Source organism: Leptodactylus fuscus, chromosome 11, assembly GCF_031893055.1.
Source record: "Leptodactylus fuscus isolate aLepFus1 chromosome 11, aLepFus1.hap2, whole genome shotgun sequence".
In the NCBI taxonomy this organism is placed as follows: Eukaryota; Metazoa; Chordata; class Amphibia; order Anura; family Leptodactylidae; genus Leptodactylus; species Leptodactylus fuscus.
In genome coordinates this window covers 86,396,032-86,410,809 of record NC_134275.1, presented here as the reverse complement: position 1 = coordinate 86,410,809, position 14,778 = coordinate 86,396,032, and the positions used below count along the sequence as shown (strand labels likewise).

At 44.4% G+C, this 14,778-nt stretch overlaps 1 protein-coding gene across 1 annotated transcript; it reads left to right on the top strand.

Annotated features, from left to right (window-relative positions):
• The first annotated feature begins 8,205 nt into the window (after nt 1-8,205).
• Nucleotides 8,206-14,562, top strand: LOC142184251 (olfactomedin-4-like). Its single transcript, XM_075259020.1, has 5 exons — nt 8,206-8,265; nt 8,822-8,971; nt 11,108-11,320; nt 11,505-11,667; nt 13,739-14,562. Exons 1-5 carry the CDS (start codon nt 8,209-8,211, stop codon nt 14,560-14,562), a joined length of 1,407 nt encoding a protein of 468 aa, XP_075115121.1. The 5' UTR covers nt 8,206-8,208.
• Nucleotides 14,563-14,778: the final 216 nt, after the last annotated feature.

The following is a 14,778-nucleotide window of genomic DNA, read 5'->3' as shown; positions in this document are numbered from 1 at the left end:
TTTTGCATACCTCAGGCGACTCTGTTTGTGGCGTACGTGCAGAAACGGCTTCTTTCTAGTCACTCTCCCATACAGCTTCTCCTTGTGTAAAGTGCGCTGTATTGCTGACTGATGCACAGTGACACCATCTGCAGCAAGATGATGCTGCAGCTCTTTGGAGGTGGTCTGTGGATTGTCCTTGGCTGTTCTCACCATTCTTCTTCTCTGTCTTTCTGATATTTTTCTTGGCCTGCCACTTCTGGGCTTAACAAGAACTGTCCCTGTGGTCTTCCATTTCCTTACTATGTTCCTCACAGTGGAAACTGACAGGTTAAATCTCTGAGACAACTTTTTGTATCTTTCCCCTGAACAACTATGTTGGACAATCTTTGTTTTCAGATCATTTGAGAGCGGGCTGTCCATGCTCGGCAACCATCAAACTTAACTGAACTTGAATTGTTTTGTAGAAAGAAATGGTCCAAAATCCCTTTATCCAGGATCCAGGAACTGATTAAAAGCTACAGGAAGCGACTAGAGGCTGTTATCTTTGCAAAAGGAGGATGTACTAAATATTAATGTCACTTTTCTGTTGAGGTGCCCATACTTTTGCACCGGTCAAATTTTGGTTTAATGCATATTGCGCATTTTCTGTTAGTACAATAAAGCTCATTTCAATCCTGAAATATTACTGTGTCCATCAGTTATTAGATATATCAAACTGAAATGGCTGTTGCAAACACCAAAATATTTAGAACTAAAAATGATGAAGATTAATAGGGGTGCCCAAACTTTTTCATAGGACTGTATATTGAATGAAGATCAAGCTATTCATATGTCTACACATGACCATATTGAAGCAGGAAGCGGTCATTAACATTATCTATAGAAGATTTCTGTTCTTTAGGGTAATACCTGAATCATTGTTGCCTTTTATTTGCTTAGTTCTTATCTAACATTCTTACATAGATTATGCGTTTCACATTTCTGAAGCTTTACAGCGGCTATAATGTTCATGTAATCTGTTTGATTAATTACATGTCAAATGTTTATTACCAAGGGTTTACATTACTGCCAAATCATGTCTTTTGAATAAACTATAGAAATATTACACTGACTAACAAAATTAGGGAAACAATGTTTGGACTTGTGACTTTCAGGATCCAGATCTCCCCATCCACTACTGCTTCCAATGTGAGACCCACCATGTTATAGACAATCATCTCATAGTGATGTGTAACTATTTAGTATATGAGGATAGGGGGGTTGTTTCAGAGCCAAAAGCATTGGATAAATGACTGGGACCAATGGTGGTCTCAATGCTGAGCTGTATGTGAGTGTCCTACAAGATGAGTTACTTTGTACACTTGAGATCTATGAGAATGAAAAGGACAACATAGTGTTCCAGCAACACAATGACACGAAGCATACACCGAGCTTAGCGAAGAACTGGTTCCCTGACAATGAAGTAGAGGGGCAGGATTGTCCCCCACAGTCCTCCGACCTCAACCCAATCCAACACTTGTGGGTAGAGATGAAGGAAACACTGTATTCATAGCCAAAATCACAGTCTGAAAATGGTTCAAATGTTATAATGAAAAAGGATGAAACTCAACTCTTATTAGTCGTAGCTAAAAGATTGTCCCAGATAGAAATCGTATAGATCAGATCCCTAATAGTCCGGCATCCAATAAACCGACTGGCGGGATTTTCTTAATTGATCAACAATCCCCCCCTAAGGACACTGTGGTGCTAAGTGTTACATCTCCGGCAAAGAAGTGCGATAATCGCTGGGAGGAAACATCATAAAGCAGGAATGACTTGGTTAGAACCATAGGCTGTACAATGGCTGTACAATGCTGCAACCTCTAGCTCAATGACCAGGAATCCAATGCAGTTCCTATCCATGTAACTATCATTATATAGAGGTCATATTGTCAGAAACTAAATTAAGATCCAAACACTAATATCCAGGGTGAAATCAACTGAATGGTGTCTGGATTATATATCAGTAAGAGACTTCCGCTTTCAGGCATATTTGATAATATTAAGTATAAGGTGGATCCTCGGAGACGTCTAAACAGACAGAAGGGCTGATTCCTCAGATACTAATCTACGCCATGATCAGGGCAGGTTTTGGGCAAAATTAAAGGGGCTCTCTCATTGGAAAAAAAGCTTTTGAGCTAAACACATGTATGAATAGACTTTAGAAAGGTCCCCCTATTATTACCTTCACTACTTCTGTTGTCCCCACTGTTTCTTTTTATACCACTTTAATTCTGTATGCTAATGAACTCCACAGCGCACCCTGGGCATTCCCCAAGGCCTCCGAGCACCCCCACGTCATACCTTTAATACCGCCCCTCCACTGCTTGTGCTCCATCTGCCCTCCTCCTCCCCGGACAGTGTCCTTCTGTCACCCCACCACCACCACCACCTGTACTGGGCCCAGGGGGCTCCCCAGGACAGAGCCGGCCCTTCTAATCAGCCTGTCAAGTCTGTTTCTGGCCCTGGCTGGTATACTGCTCCCCCAGCTAAGAAGTGGCCCCTGGACTCCAAAGGCCCTCAGCCTCCAGAGCAGGTAGAGCCTGCTGTGACCCTTTGTGTGCAGCACATCCAGTTGGTCAGCCCTGGGACACCAAAGAATTGGACACCGGCTTGGCACCAAAGCAGCAGAGTATGGTGAGGCTCCTGGACAACCCCTATAATGGGTTAATGAGTTAGCTTTTCAAAGTCTTAGGTTTGTATGATTTTGGTTTCCTGTTTATTCACTTTTTCCTCCAAACAGACTAAAAGTTCATCCACTAAAGTAAGTTCAAGTATCTCTTGTTCTGTTTCCTTGAGGAATTTTAGGCAAACATCTAGCTTGCATTGTCTTCATTGTCTAGGCCTCAGCAATCTGCTGCAGAATCCACAGCAAGATACAGAAGGATGATTCTATTTTAAGTGACCCGCTCTGATCTCTGCTTCCCAATGAAAACAATGGGAGGCGGAATCAGGGCGGAGCCTGCCATTGAAGTTGGGGTGGAGTCCCCCTTTATATCAATGTCAGTTTTCCCCATGGGCACATATCCTCAGACCTTACTTCTCTGGGGTTTGCATTCTGTTCTTTGTTTATCTCTATATCTCGGAGGTTGTCGTGTTAAAACTTACTCAAACTTTAAAAATCTGTTGGCCCTTGCAATTTTTTTCTGCAATTGTTACAAAAACCTTGTAATGTGCAACCCCCCTCTGAGTTCCATCTCAGTCACCATCGCTGTGCTCTTTTATCTAGTTCCCTATAGAGTCTGGCTCGTCTCTTATCTACACTTGTACAACTCTGTTACTGCCGTAAATTATCAAAAAAAAAAAAACGACCTTAACAGTAAAATTGTTTCCTTTTTCTTGTGAAACCTCATAGGCGAGAATTCCCCGTAATGTTACATTATGTCACACAGACTATAAATAACATGGAACATCGACCTGATAGAGGAAGGCACTGGAGATAGATTGATGCAAAAAGTTCCAAAAATGTAATTAACCCCTTCCCGCCATGGGCAATTTTTCATTTTTGACCCCCCCCCCCCCCCCTTTCCAAACCCCAGAACTTTTTTATTTCTCTGCTCCCAGAGCCCTATGAGGTCTTAATCCTTGTGATTCGTTTTTGCAGCACTCACTGCGCAGCCACAATGACATGTCCCCTGTATTTTATGTTTCGGTACGATTCCAAAGATGCCTCATTTATATGGTTTTATTTACATTTTAATCCCTTAACAAAAATTCAAAAACTGTGCCAATTTTTTTTTTCTAAAAGTTGCAATATTCTGACACCCGTAACTTTTTTTTTTATACTTTTGTGTACGGGGATGTAGAGGGTGTAATTTTTTTGCGGGGCCGGGTGTACTTTGTAGTTCCACCATATTGGGGAATTGCTTTTACTTTAATCACTTTTTATTCAAATTTTTATCAAAGGCAAAACAGTGAAAAAACGGCAGTTTGGCAGTTTTCAGACACAGGGATACCTAATGTGTAGGCAGCGCCGCACCTCCCATGAGGCGACCTGAAGCGACCGCTTCAGGCAGCGCTATGCCAGTGCCCCGGGGAGGGCGTCACTTTTGCTGACCTAAGCCAGTCCAGGACAAGCTGTCCTGGACTGGCTTAGCGGCACTGTCACCGAGCAGTGAATTGGGGCGGCCCTGTGGATGCAGCGCTGCTCCAGCGGCTGCCCCTCACGCTCAGGCAGAGAGCAGGTCCTCTCCCTGCCTGCTAAAGACGCTCGCTCCGCTCGGCCCCGCCCCCTCCATGTGGCCCCACCCCCTCTGCACGGCCCCACCCCTTCCACTCAGCTCCGCCCCCTCCTCCGGGGGGGAGGAACGGCTTTCTGACGTCCGCCTCAGGCGGCAGAAACCCATGTTTCACCCCTGTGTGTAGGTGTGTGTCACAGTATACGGTATATGACGTCATAGCTTTTGTATATAATAAACAGTTATCTGGGTCTGAGAGTCAGTCAAGAACTTTAAGCAGCAGATTTTTGTGGATGAATGTAGTTACCCCTTAGTTTTCCCCAGTGAGCTACTGCTGTGGAACCAACAGATGTAAATAGCGGTTTCTAAAATAGGTCTCTTCCTGGCATAGGATATGGACTTTGCATTTATGAGAGTCATACTGGATTCGTGAGAGTTAAGCTGGGTTCTCACCAGCGTCCAGTCTCCGTTCTGAGGTTAGTGTCCGGCCATGAGTGCCTGTGAGTGTTTTATGCTCTCCACGGCGAAACCATTTTTTTAAAACCGGACACAGAGTCCTGCATGTCCAACTTTGTGTCCGGTTAAAAAACAATGGTTTTGCCACAGAGAGCATAAAACACTCATAGGCGCTTACGGCTGGACACATTTCAAACCCATTCATTTGAATCGGTTTGAAAAATGCCTGCAGGTTTCCGTCTCCTGCCTGAAACCTGAAAGCGGAGACCCCAGGCACAGATGTGAACGAGCACTTTCTCAGGTGTACTTAAGCAGGGTCGGACTGACCCACTGGGGAACCGGTGAATCCCCCTATGGGCCCCGAACCTTGACTATACATTGGTCAGGGTCCCGATCTGGATGATCAGAGGCTGAATCGGAATGGTTAGGGCATCCCAATCAGGCCCCTGACCAATGCATTCAGTGGTCAGAGGAGGATTGGGGACAAAATGCAGGCTACATGAAGATGGTCGGCTGCCGATGTTGCGCAGCGGCGGGAGAATGTCCCTACCTTTTTAGTCCCACCCCCTGTAAACTAGCATAACTTGTGATGGGCAGCTGTGATAGCCAATCCAGTTGCACTTCTTTCTTCAAGTATCACCAACATCCTGACGTTCAGTACGGTGGCAGGATTGAAGCAGAGGAGGACAGATGGTGCAGACCTGCAGTGGTGAGGTAAGTACTACGTATACACATACAAACACCCACAAAAAAACAACTTTGTCCCCAAATCTTTCAATTACTACAGCCCCCAGCAGATCCAGATGCCCTGGAGCTGCTGAGAGTTGTAGTCCACCCACCCCATAGGTAATATCCCACTGTATTGCTATGCTGGTGCCCTTTACTAGGGATCCAGCATAACAATACTCCAGTTGCAGAAACCGCTGAGGACTTTTCTGTCCATCACTTTCATTTTGAAAATGGCGGACACCTGGCGGACCTCATTATAGTTAATGGCGTCTGCCAGTGTCCGTGTGTAACTGCCATTTTAACAGTCCTCTTCTCCCATGGCGGACCTGTATTACGGAGAGCTTGCCGCTGTTGTGAACCTAGCATAAGGCTATGGCTACACTATAACTTCCGAGATGCAACCAAAGATAGAGGTGTCGCCCTGTGATTCTTTCACTCATGTTGGTGAATGGAGTCACATTGCTACCTGAGGGACCCAATTCAACTCCATTCACTAATGTGTGAAAGAGTCCCAAAGCGACATGGCGATCTTTGGTTGCATGACGGAAGTTATAGTGTAGCCATAGCCTTATGCTAGCTTCACAACAGCGGCAAGTTCTCTGTCATACAGGGTTTTTTTTATCTTTCAGGTTATGATGGATCACTAAGGGAGAGTTCACACAGAGTTACATGCCGCGTGATGTGGCACGTAGACGCCGTGTGAGCTTTTGCGGGCCGTTCACGCTTCCATTGCGGAGCGTGGATCATATACGCGGTGCTATTTTGCGGCTGTGATTTTGCGGCCGCAAAATAGTGCCGCGTATATGATCCACGCTCCCATTGAAATCAGTGGGAGCGTGAACGGCCCGCAAAAGCTCACGCAGCGTCTACGTGCCACATCACGCGGCATGTAACTCCGTGTGAACTCTCACTTAGATTACATTGGATTTGTTGGACTCCATTGATGATCATTGTTTTTGTTTTTTTTTTAATAAAATGGTCAAAGAGGGTTTTCTGAGGGAGTTTTTATTTCAATTAATAAAAAATTCTCTCTTGTATCTTGTTTTTTTTTTTTTTAAATACTTTCTTACCCCTTAGTAATGGCGACTGATAGACAGCATCCATTACTAAGGTGTGGCTTAGTGTTAGCTGGTGAATATTCGAGCACTAACCCTCCAATTATTACCCTAGTACCTAACACCATCAGGGGTGCCGGGAAGAGCTGGATATCATCCAATCTCCAGCTGTCTAAAGAGACTGCTGGGGATTGGGGTGGTCACAGTCTGGTATTATAACGCTGGAAAGGGCCAAAAACCATGGCCCTTACCACCCTTGTAATGTCAGGCTACTGCTGCTTGTTATTAGAGATGAGTGAGTAGTATTCGATTGAGTAGGTATTCGATCAAATACTACAGTATTTGAAATATTCGTACGCGATCGAATACTACTAGCTATTTGCAGTAAATATTCAATTCAGAACCAGCATTCATTGGCCGAAAGCTATACAGTGTACAGCATTCGGCAAATCAGCGCTGGTTCTGCAGCAGGCTCACCCTTGCTAGTCAGGAGAGCTGGCAGCTTGCGGTTACGAGGGAGCTTACTTTTTTGTCATAGGAATTCATTGACCAGCGTTGATTGGCCAGTGTACAGCATTTGGCCAATCAACGCTGGTTCTGCCGGAGGCTCGTCTGTGAGGAGGCAGAGTCTAAGATCAGACTCCATTGTGGTCCGATTTTAGACTCCGCCTCTTGACAGACGAGCCTCCGGCAGAACCAGCGTTGATTGGACGAATGCTGTACACTGGCCAATCAACGCTGGTCAATGAATTCCTTTGACAAAAAAGTAAGCTCCCTCGTAACAGCAAGCTGCCAGCTCTCCTGACTAGCAAGGGCGAGCCTGCTGCAGAACCAGCGCTGATTTGCCGCAGGCTTGTCTTTGCTAGTCGGGAGAGCTGGCAGCTTGCGGTTACGAGGGAGATTACTTTTTATCAGTGCAACTGCAAGCGCTGTGCAGTTAAAGTGCACGGACCCCATAGACAATAATAACTGCACAGTGCTCCTCCTAAACACTCTCCTCCTGCTATTCGTGGACTTAGTGACTCTCCTTTAGTGGAATAGTGGTTTCCCCTGAAACGAGAATTTTTTCCCATAGACTATAATGGGATTCGATATTCGATCGAGTAGTCGACTATTGAGGCTCTACTCAAAACAAATCTCGAATCTTGAATGTTTCACTGTTCGCTCATCGCTACTTGTGATATCTGACTGCTTATGAAAAATTGAGGGGACCCTATGTAATTTTTGCTAATTATAAAGCAACATAGGGTCCTTCATTATTTCTCAGCCAGAGAGATATAACAAGTAGTTTCCTGACATTACAAGGGTGGGCCACAGTTTTCGGCCCTTTCCAGGCTAATAATACCAGCGTGCCACTGCCCCAATCCTCAGCAGTCTCTTTTACACCAATTCTTTTCAGTGTTAGGTAGCAGGGTAACAATTAGAGGGTTGGTGCTAGAATATTCGCCACTAATACTATAGCCACACCTTAGTAATGGATGCTGTCTATCCGTCGCCATTACTAAGGGGTAAGAAAGTATTTTTAAAAACCCGAGACACGAGAGAAAATTTCCTTTTATTAAAATACTGTATATCTCATGCAATAAGAAATAGAACTTCTCCACATTTTACAGCCCAATAATTTATCAACAGTCTCGGGATTGTAGATTTTACCAACTGTCAGATAAACTGATAACAAGTGGGAAGTAATAAATGTGCACACCGGTATATATATAGTATATATAGAGGGTTGTCAGGAGCTGTCAGGTACAGAAGACAAGAAGGACACCATGATCACCCTGGTCATTCTTCTCCTTGGCATCGGCCAGGCTCGAGCAGCCAGCTTGGTAAGTTCTATTTGAAAATTTCAAGACTCTCATGTCTACACCAGACTGAAAAAGCTGTGGCAGAAAACATACAGCAAATGGTGCGTGTTATTGTATATTTTTATGACAATGTTATAGAATTGTTACATTTTACATTCCAAACGGTAAAATCCATGGTAAATATCTGGCCAATCTCTACATACATTCTGTGCAGATTTCTTAAAATCTCATCCACTTTTGTAATACTGTAAAATGCGGCAGATTTCCCACTAGGAAGTTCTGCACTGACATTCTCCAGCATTACAGTCCAGTGATTCTGCCAATCAACGCTGGTTCTGCATTGAACATTAAACTTCGAACAGCTAGTAGTGTTCGATCGAGTACGAGTATTTCAAATACCGTAGTATTCCATCGAACACCTACTCGATCCAACACTACTCACTCATCTCTAATCCCTACAGTCATGTCCAGCTGATGGGATCTTTTTGTCTATTCATAGACTTTTAGCTGTTTTTGGCAAAATTTTACTTATATACTAAAATGGTAAACTGACTAAAGAGATGTTCTGTCTCCTCAGATCCACAACACCACTGGGTCTCTGGATGAGCTCGGGATCTGTCACTGCTCCGTTCTCCTCCCAGACTCCACCTTTCCCGCAGATCGTTTTGAGAAGCTGGAGATCTCCAACCATAACCTGACCGTCACCGTTGAACAGCAAATCACTAAGGTAAAATCTTATAGTGGCAATGTACTGCTCTCTACCTGTACTATATATACTGTACTGCCCTCTACATAAAATAAGATAATCCTTTAAATAATAATAATCCTACGCCATTCCGTAGAAATCCAGGTTTTTGCCGGTATGCAAATGAGTTCTCTCGCAGCACTGGAGGCGTCCCCAATGCTGGCAGAGAACTCTCCAGCACCACCTCCATCTTCTTCAGGAACGTCCTCTTCACATGTCTTCTTCCAGCGCAGGCGGTGAAATTTGTAGGCCTTGGGCAGAGCCAACTGCGCATGCCCGTGGCCACAAGAAAAATGGCTGCTTACACAGTAAGTAAGCGGCCATTTTATTGTGGCCTGGGGGCATGCACAGTCGGCTCTGCCCAAGGCCTGAGGCCTACAAGTTTCACAGCCTGCACCGGAAAAGCAGCCATTTTCTTGTGGCCTGTGGGCATGCGCAGTTGGCTCTGGACTTTTGTGCTTATCCCATCGTGTCCTCTGGCCTTATCCGCTCTTATCTTTCTGATTTCCGTACACACTTGAGACTCTGTGAAGATCAGATTGTAGCCAGATGGCAGCTGGGTGCAAAGGGAACTGGTTTGGTTTGAGTGAGCAGGTGAGGGTGGGGCTCTGGCATGGGGCTGGCATGGTGTTGTGTGACATGCTGGGATAGGTGGGGGTGGTGCATGATCAAATCTGTTGAAGAATAGATTTAGTTTATTAAGCCATTTAGTGTCTTCTTCTGCCTGGGGATGGTTTGGCTGTGTCCAGATATTGCTATAACACCATTCCTAACTTTCCATATGCTGCCTTCTGCCATTTCCTGCTCCATCTCTCTCCTGTAATTGGCTTTTCCCTCCCTAATTTATCGCCTCAGCTCCTTCTGCACAACCCCCAAGCATTTCTTGTCTCTGATCTGAATACTTTCTTTTTCTCTGTGAGAAGAACTTTTATATCAGAGTTAATTCATGGCTTGTTATTAGAGAAACATCTCACCACTATTGTGGGTACTGTGCTGTCCACACAGAAATTAATGTAGTCCGTTATGCAGTGTGTAAGCCCCTCAATGACATTCAGATGGGAATCTTGCAGCATTTCCCATGCAGTTGTGTCCTACCAGTCTCTCAGATCTCCCAAACACTCTTCAGACCAGATCCTCACTGTACGAGAAACAACTGGTTCCCTCCGTACAAGTGGCTTGTACACAGGTCGCAGGTACATCAGGTTGTTATTCAATCTACCCAAGGGTGGTAGAACTGATGAGTTATATGCCTCTGTAACACTGGCAAGGAGCAGGTCCAGTGTTTTGTTGTCCCTCGTGTGGCAGGTTACATACTGTGTGAAGCTGAGTAGAGTGGATGATGATGGAGAGACATGGCTGAAGTCTTCAGATACAAGGAGGAGGGCCTGGGGGTGTAATGATTGCAGCTGGCTCACCACCGCATGTAGCTCATCCCAGGAAGAATCAACATTTTCAGAGGGGGGTGTATGCAGCTATCACTATGACATGTGATAATTCCTTTGGCAGGTAATAAGGTCACATGCTCACGGCTAGTAGTTCCATATCCTTACAGCACGACTTTTGCTTAACTACAATGTGTCCTGTATTACACCATCTTTCATTCACAAATATCACAAGCCCTCCTCCTTTCCTCTTACCGCTGGCACGCATTCTATCTGCACAAAACCATCTAGTGAAACAGTGATGTCCGGGGTGACTTCAGAAAGCCAAGTCTCTGTGAACAGCATGGTCAGCTCCGTCAGTTCATCCATCTTATTTGCAATGGATCTCACATTGCCGATAATGATGGAGGGTAGCACAGGTCTATGACATCTTTTCCTATTTTTCCGGAATGTTTTGGCTCTACAGCCTCTTCTTTGTTTCCTCCTAATATCATGGGGAATGAGGAATGATGTCTACTTATAGTAAATGTACTTTACTGCTCCTTACTTATGCTACATATACTGTACATACTGTATATCTCTCTACCTGTCTGTATTACTCTCTGCCTGTAACAGAAACATATGGCCAGTAATATACTTTCTATACACAGTCTTTGGTATACATGTTTTATGTCCTTCATTTCAAGCTTTGGTTTGTATTCATCTAAAATTAAACCAACTTACAATATTCTTCCAGATCCACCATTATGAGAGTACGCTGATTATTTACATGGAGCGGCTAGTGAACCTGACCAAACGTGTGGAGGTGATGGAGATGGGAGGTTTCTCTTACACTGAGCTGGACTTCGAGCTGGTAAAACTGGAGATTAGAGAAATGGAGTCTCTGATACTACAGCTGAAGTCTTCAATGAACGGCACCAATGTTCTGGTGGAGACTTTGTACCTGGAGGTGAGGCAAGGCCTGTTGTGTAATAATATACTGTAGATTCTGCTCATAGATCTGCTCTTAGATCTTCTCATAAGCCACCACTGGGAAACCTCTGGAACTCCAGATAGATGGATACATACATGGCGTAATGTGCTCAGCTCTTTCTATAGACTAATCTACCATTTATTTCCTTCTTCTTCTATAGATCCACAACATTTCCATCTTGGTGAACCAGCTGGAGGTCTACGATAAGAACAACGTCATGGTGATCAGAAGAGAAATTACAGCCCTAAAGAAACGACTAGAAGATTGTGAAAAGAATCAGGAAAAGCCGATGCCAAACTCTCCGACTCCTCCAATGCTCAATGGTATGTGCACACAGAATTTACCTCTCAATATTAATTTCAGAAGAGTTTTTACTTACAAAATGTAGCAGATCCCTCATGAGTAGAGATGAGTGAATAGTATTCAATCGAATACCTTGCTGCCATAGGAATGCGTGTAAGCGGCCGAACACCAAGGGATTAAACGCATTGAATACTACTCGCTCATCTCTACTCATGAGTAAAGTCTTCTTGTGCCATGGCTCATGAGTTATATTGTGTTAGTGCTCTATACTGTACCATCTACTGACAATCCCCCTTAGGGCCCCTTCACACGGCTGATACGCTGGCTGCTTTAGAACGTGTAAACGTTCCGTAGCCGCGGCGTCTAAAGCAGATCGCATTGTTTTCTATGGGAGCCGGCAGACATTTCTCACCATAGAAATGAATGGGCTGCTTCTTTCACTGCGAGCAGTCCCATTGAAGTGAATGGGAAGTGCCGGCGTATACGGCAAGCTCTGCTCATGCCGAGCCGTACACGCCGGCACTCCCCATTCACTTCAATGGGACTGCTCGCAGTGAAAGAAGCAGCCCATTCATTTCTATGGGGAGCGCTCATATGCCGGCTCCCATAGAAATGAATGGAGCTGCTTTATACGCCGCTTATTCTGAACGTGTTTTACGTTCAGAATAAGCTTCAGTATACGTAGTGTGAATGCCCCCTAAGATTTACAAAGAAAATACACCAGATCGCCGACATAATTTGGACCATAAAACTGTCCAACAAGGCTAAAAACCACATTTATCCAAGTTTTTTTAGACACTTCTCAGAGACCTTTACGTCTTGTACAAAAGGGGGCAAGGATTCACGGGAGAGAGGTGTTTGTTGTGGCTTCACAAAATGTGGATGTGGCCTGAATAGCAAAACTGTGCACCAAAACAAAATGCACCAAATTTTATTGCATGGTTCTGGAGTAAACTAAGCCCCCTAATAGGAAGTGTAAACCAAGACTGGACAGTCTAGAATACATCAGACACTGAGATAAATCCGAGGCTTCTATTTGAACTTTATAGCGCAAAGACCAGACGAAGCTCTGAACAGCTGATCATTGCAGGTGCCAGTCATATCTATAAAAAATCATGAACAACCCCTTTAAGGCCAATGTTACCCCATTCAGTGGTGATAAATGATGCTCAGTGAAATCTATTATTTCTTATTCAAAAGAATTTTCATTCCTTGTTTCTTATTAGAGAGGAGCGAACAGTGAAATATTCGAGATTTGATATTCGTTTCGAGTAGAGCCTCAATATTAGACTACTCCATCGAATATCGAATCCCATTATATTCTATGGGAAACAAGGCTCGTTTCAGGGGAAACCACTATTCGACTAAAGGAGAGTCACCAAGTCCACGAGTAGCAGGAGGAGAGTGTTTAGGAGGAGCGCTGTGCAGTTAAAGCGCACGGACTCCATTATTGTCTATGGGGTCCGTGCGCTTTAACTGCACAGCACTTGCAGTTGCGCTGATAAAAAGTAAGCTCCCTCGTAACCGCAAGCTGCCAGCTCTCCCGATTAGCAAAGACGAGCCTGTGGCAAATCAACGCTGGCTCTGCAGAAGGCTTGTCCTTGCTAGTTGGGAGAGCTGGCAGCTTGCTGTTATGAGGGAGCTTACTTTTTCTCATAGGAATGAATTGACCAGCGTTGATTGGCCAGTGTACAGCATTCGGAAGCGGAGTCTAAAATCGGACCACAATGGAGACTTCTGTGGTCCAATCTTAGACTCCGCCTCCTCACAGATGAGCCTCCAGCAGAACCAGCGTTGATTGGCTAAATGCTGTACACTGGCCAATCAACGCTGGTCAATTCATTCCTATGAGAAAAAGTAAGCTCCCTCATAACAGCAAGCTGCCAGCTCTCCCGACTGGCAAGGACGAGCCTGCCAATCAATGCTGGTTCTGAATGAAATATTTTCTGCAAATAGCTAGTAGTATTCGATTGAGTACGAATATATCGAATACTGTAGTATTCGATCGAATACCTACTCAATTGAATACTACTCGCTCATCTCTATTTCTTACGTGTTGCATCTTGTCTGTGAATTTGTTTTATTGTGCAGGTACCTGTCACTATGGATCAATTGCGAGCATCAGTAAACCAATTGTGGTACAACTGAACTATAATGGAGCCAACTACAAATATGGTGGATGGGGGCAAGATTCATTAGCTGGAGCCGACCAGAATGTTCAGTGGGTGGCTCCTCTCAATACAGACTCAAGACTAATGAGCAATTTACGTATCTACAATACATACAACGATCTCCTGATCTACAATTACTACATAGACAGAGGAATCTCTACTTCAATTTCTGGACAAGGCGGTGGAATGATCATGTATAATAACACAATGTACTATAATTGTTACAATACTAGAAACCTCTGCAGATACAATCCACAGCTCCATAAACTGGAGCTCAGCGTTACTCTCCACAATGCTGCTTACAACCAGCGCTTCTCCTATTCATCTTCAAAATACCAAGACATTGACATGGCCGCCGATGAAGAAGGTCTGTGGGTAATTTATTCTACCGAAGACAATGGAGGAAACTTTGTCATCAGTAAACTAGATCCCATATCTCTTGCGGTAAAACAGACCTGGGCCACTTCCCAATACAAGCCTGCAGCCACCAATGCATTCATGGTGTGCGGTGTCTTGTACGCCACCAGAGCCATCAGTACGAAAAAAGAGGAGATATTTTACATGTATGACACAAAAACCGGCAAGGAAGGTTGGATTAGCGTCCCCATGGATAAACCAAAGGAGGATGTGCAGAGCCTGTCTTATAATCCTAATGACCATAAGCTCTACATGTACAATGATGCCTACTTAGTCATGTATGACCTCACGTTTAACCCTCCCCAAGAAGATAAGTCCCAAATATAACCATAGAAGTCCACACCTCAGCGCTCATAGCAGAGTAAGATCTTCTATATGTCCCACTAGGACAATGATCACATCATCCGGCCAAAACAAGACAACTATGAAACCACCTTGTGCCCCTTATAGATCTGCAAAGAGTAGGATATATGTTTAAACCATGTCCTTACAGTGTACGGCAAATAATATACTGGCAATAATGTACCGTAAATGTGTAGTCTG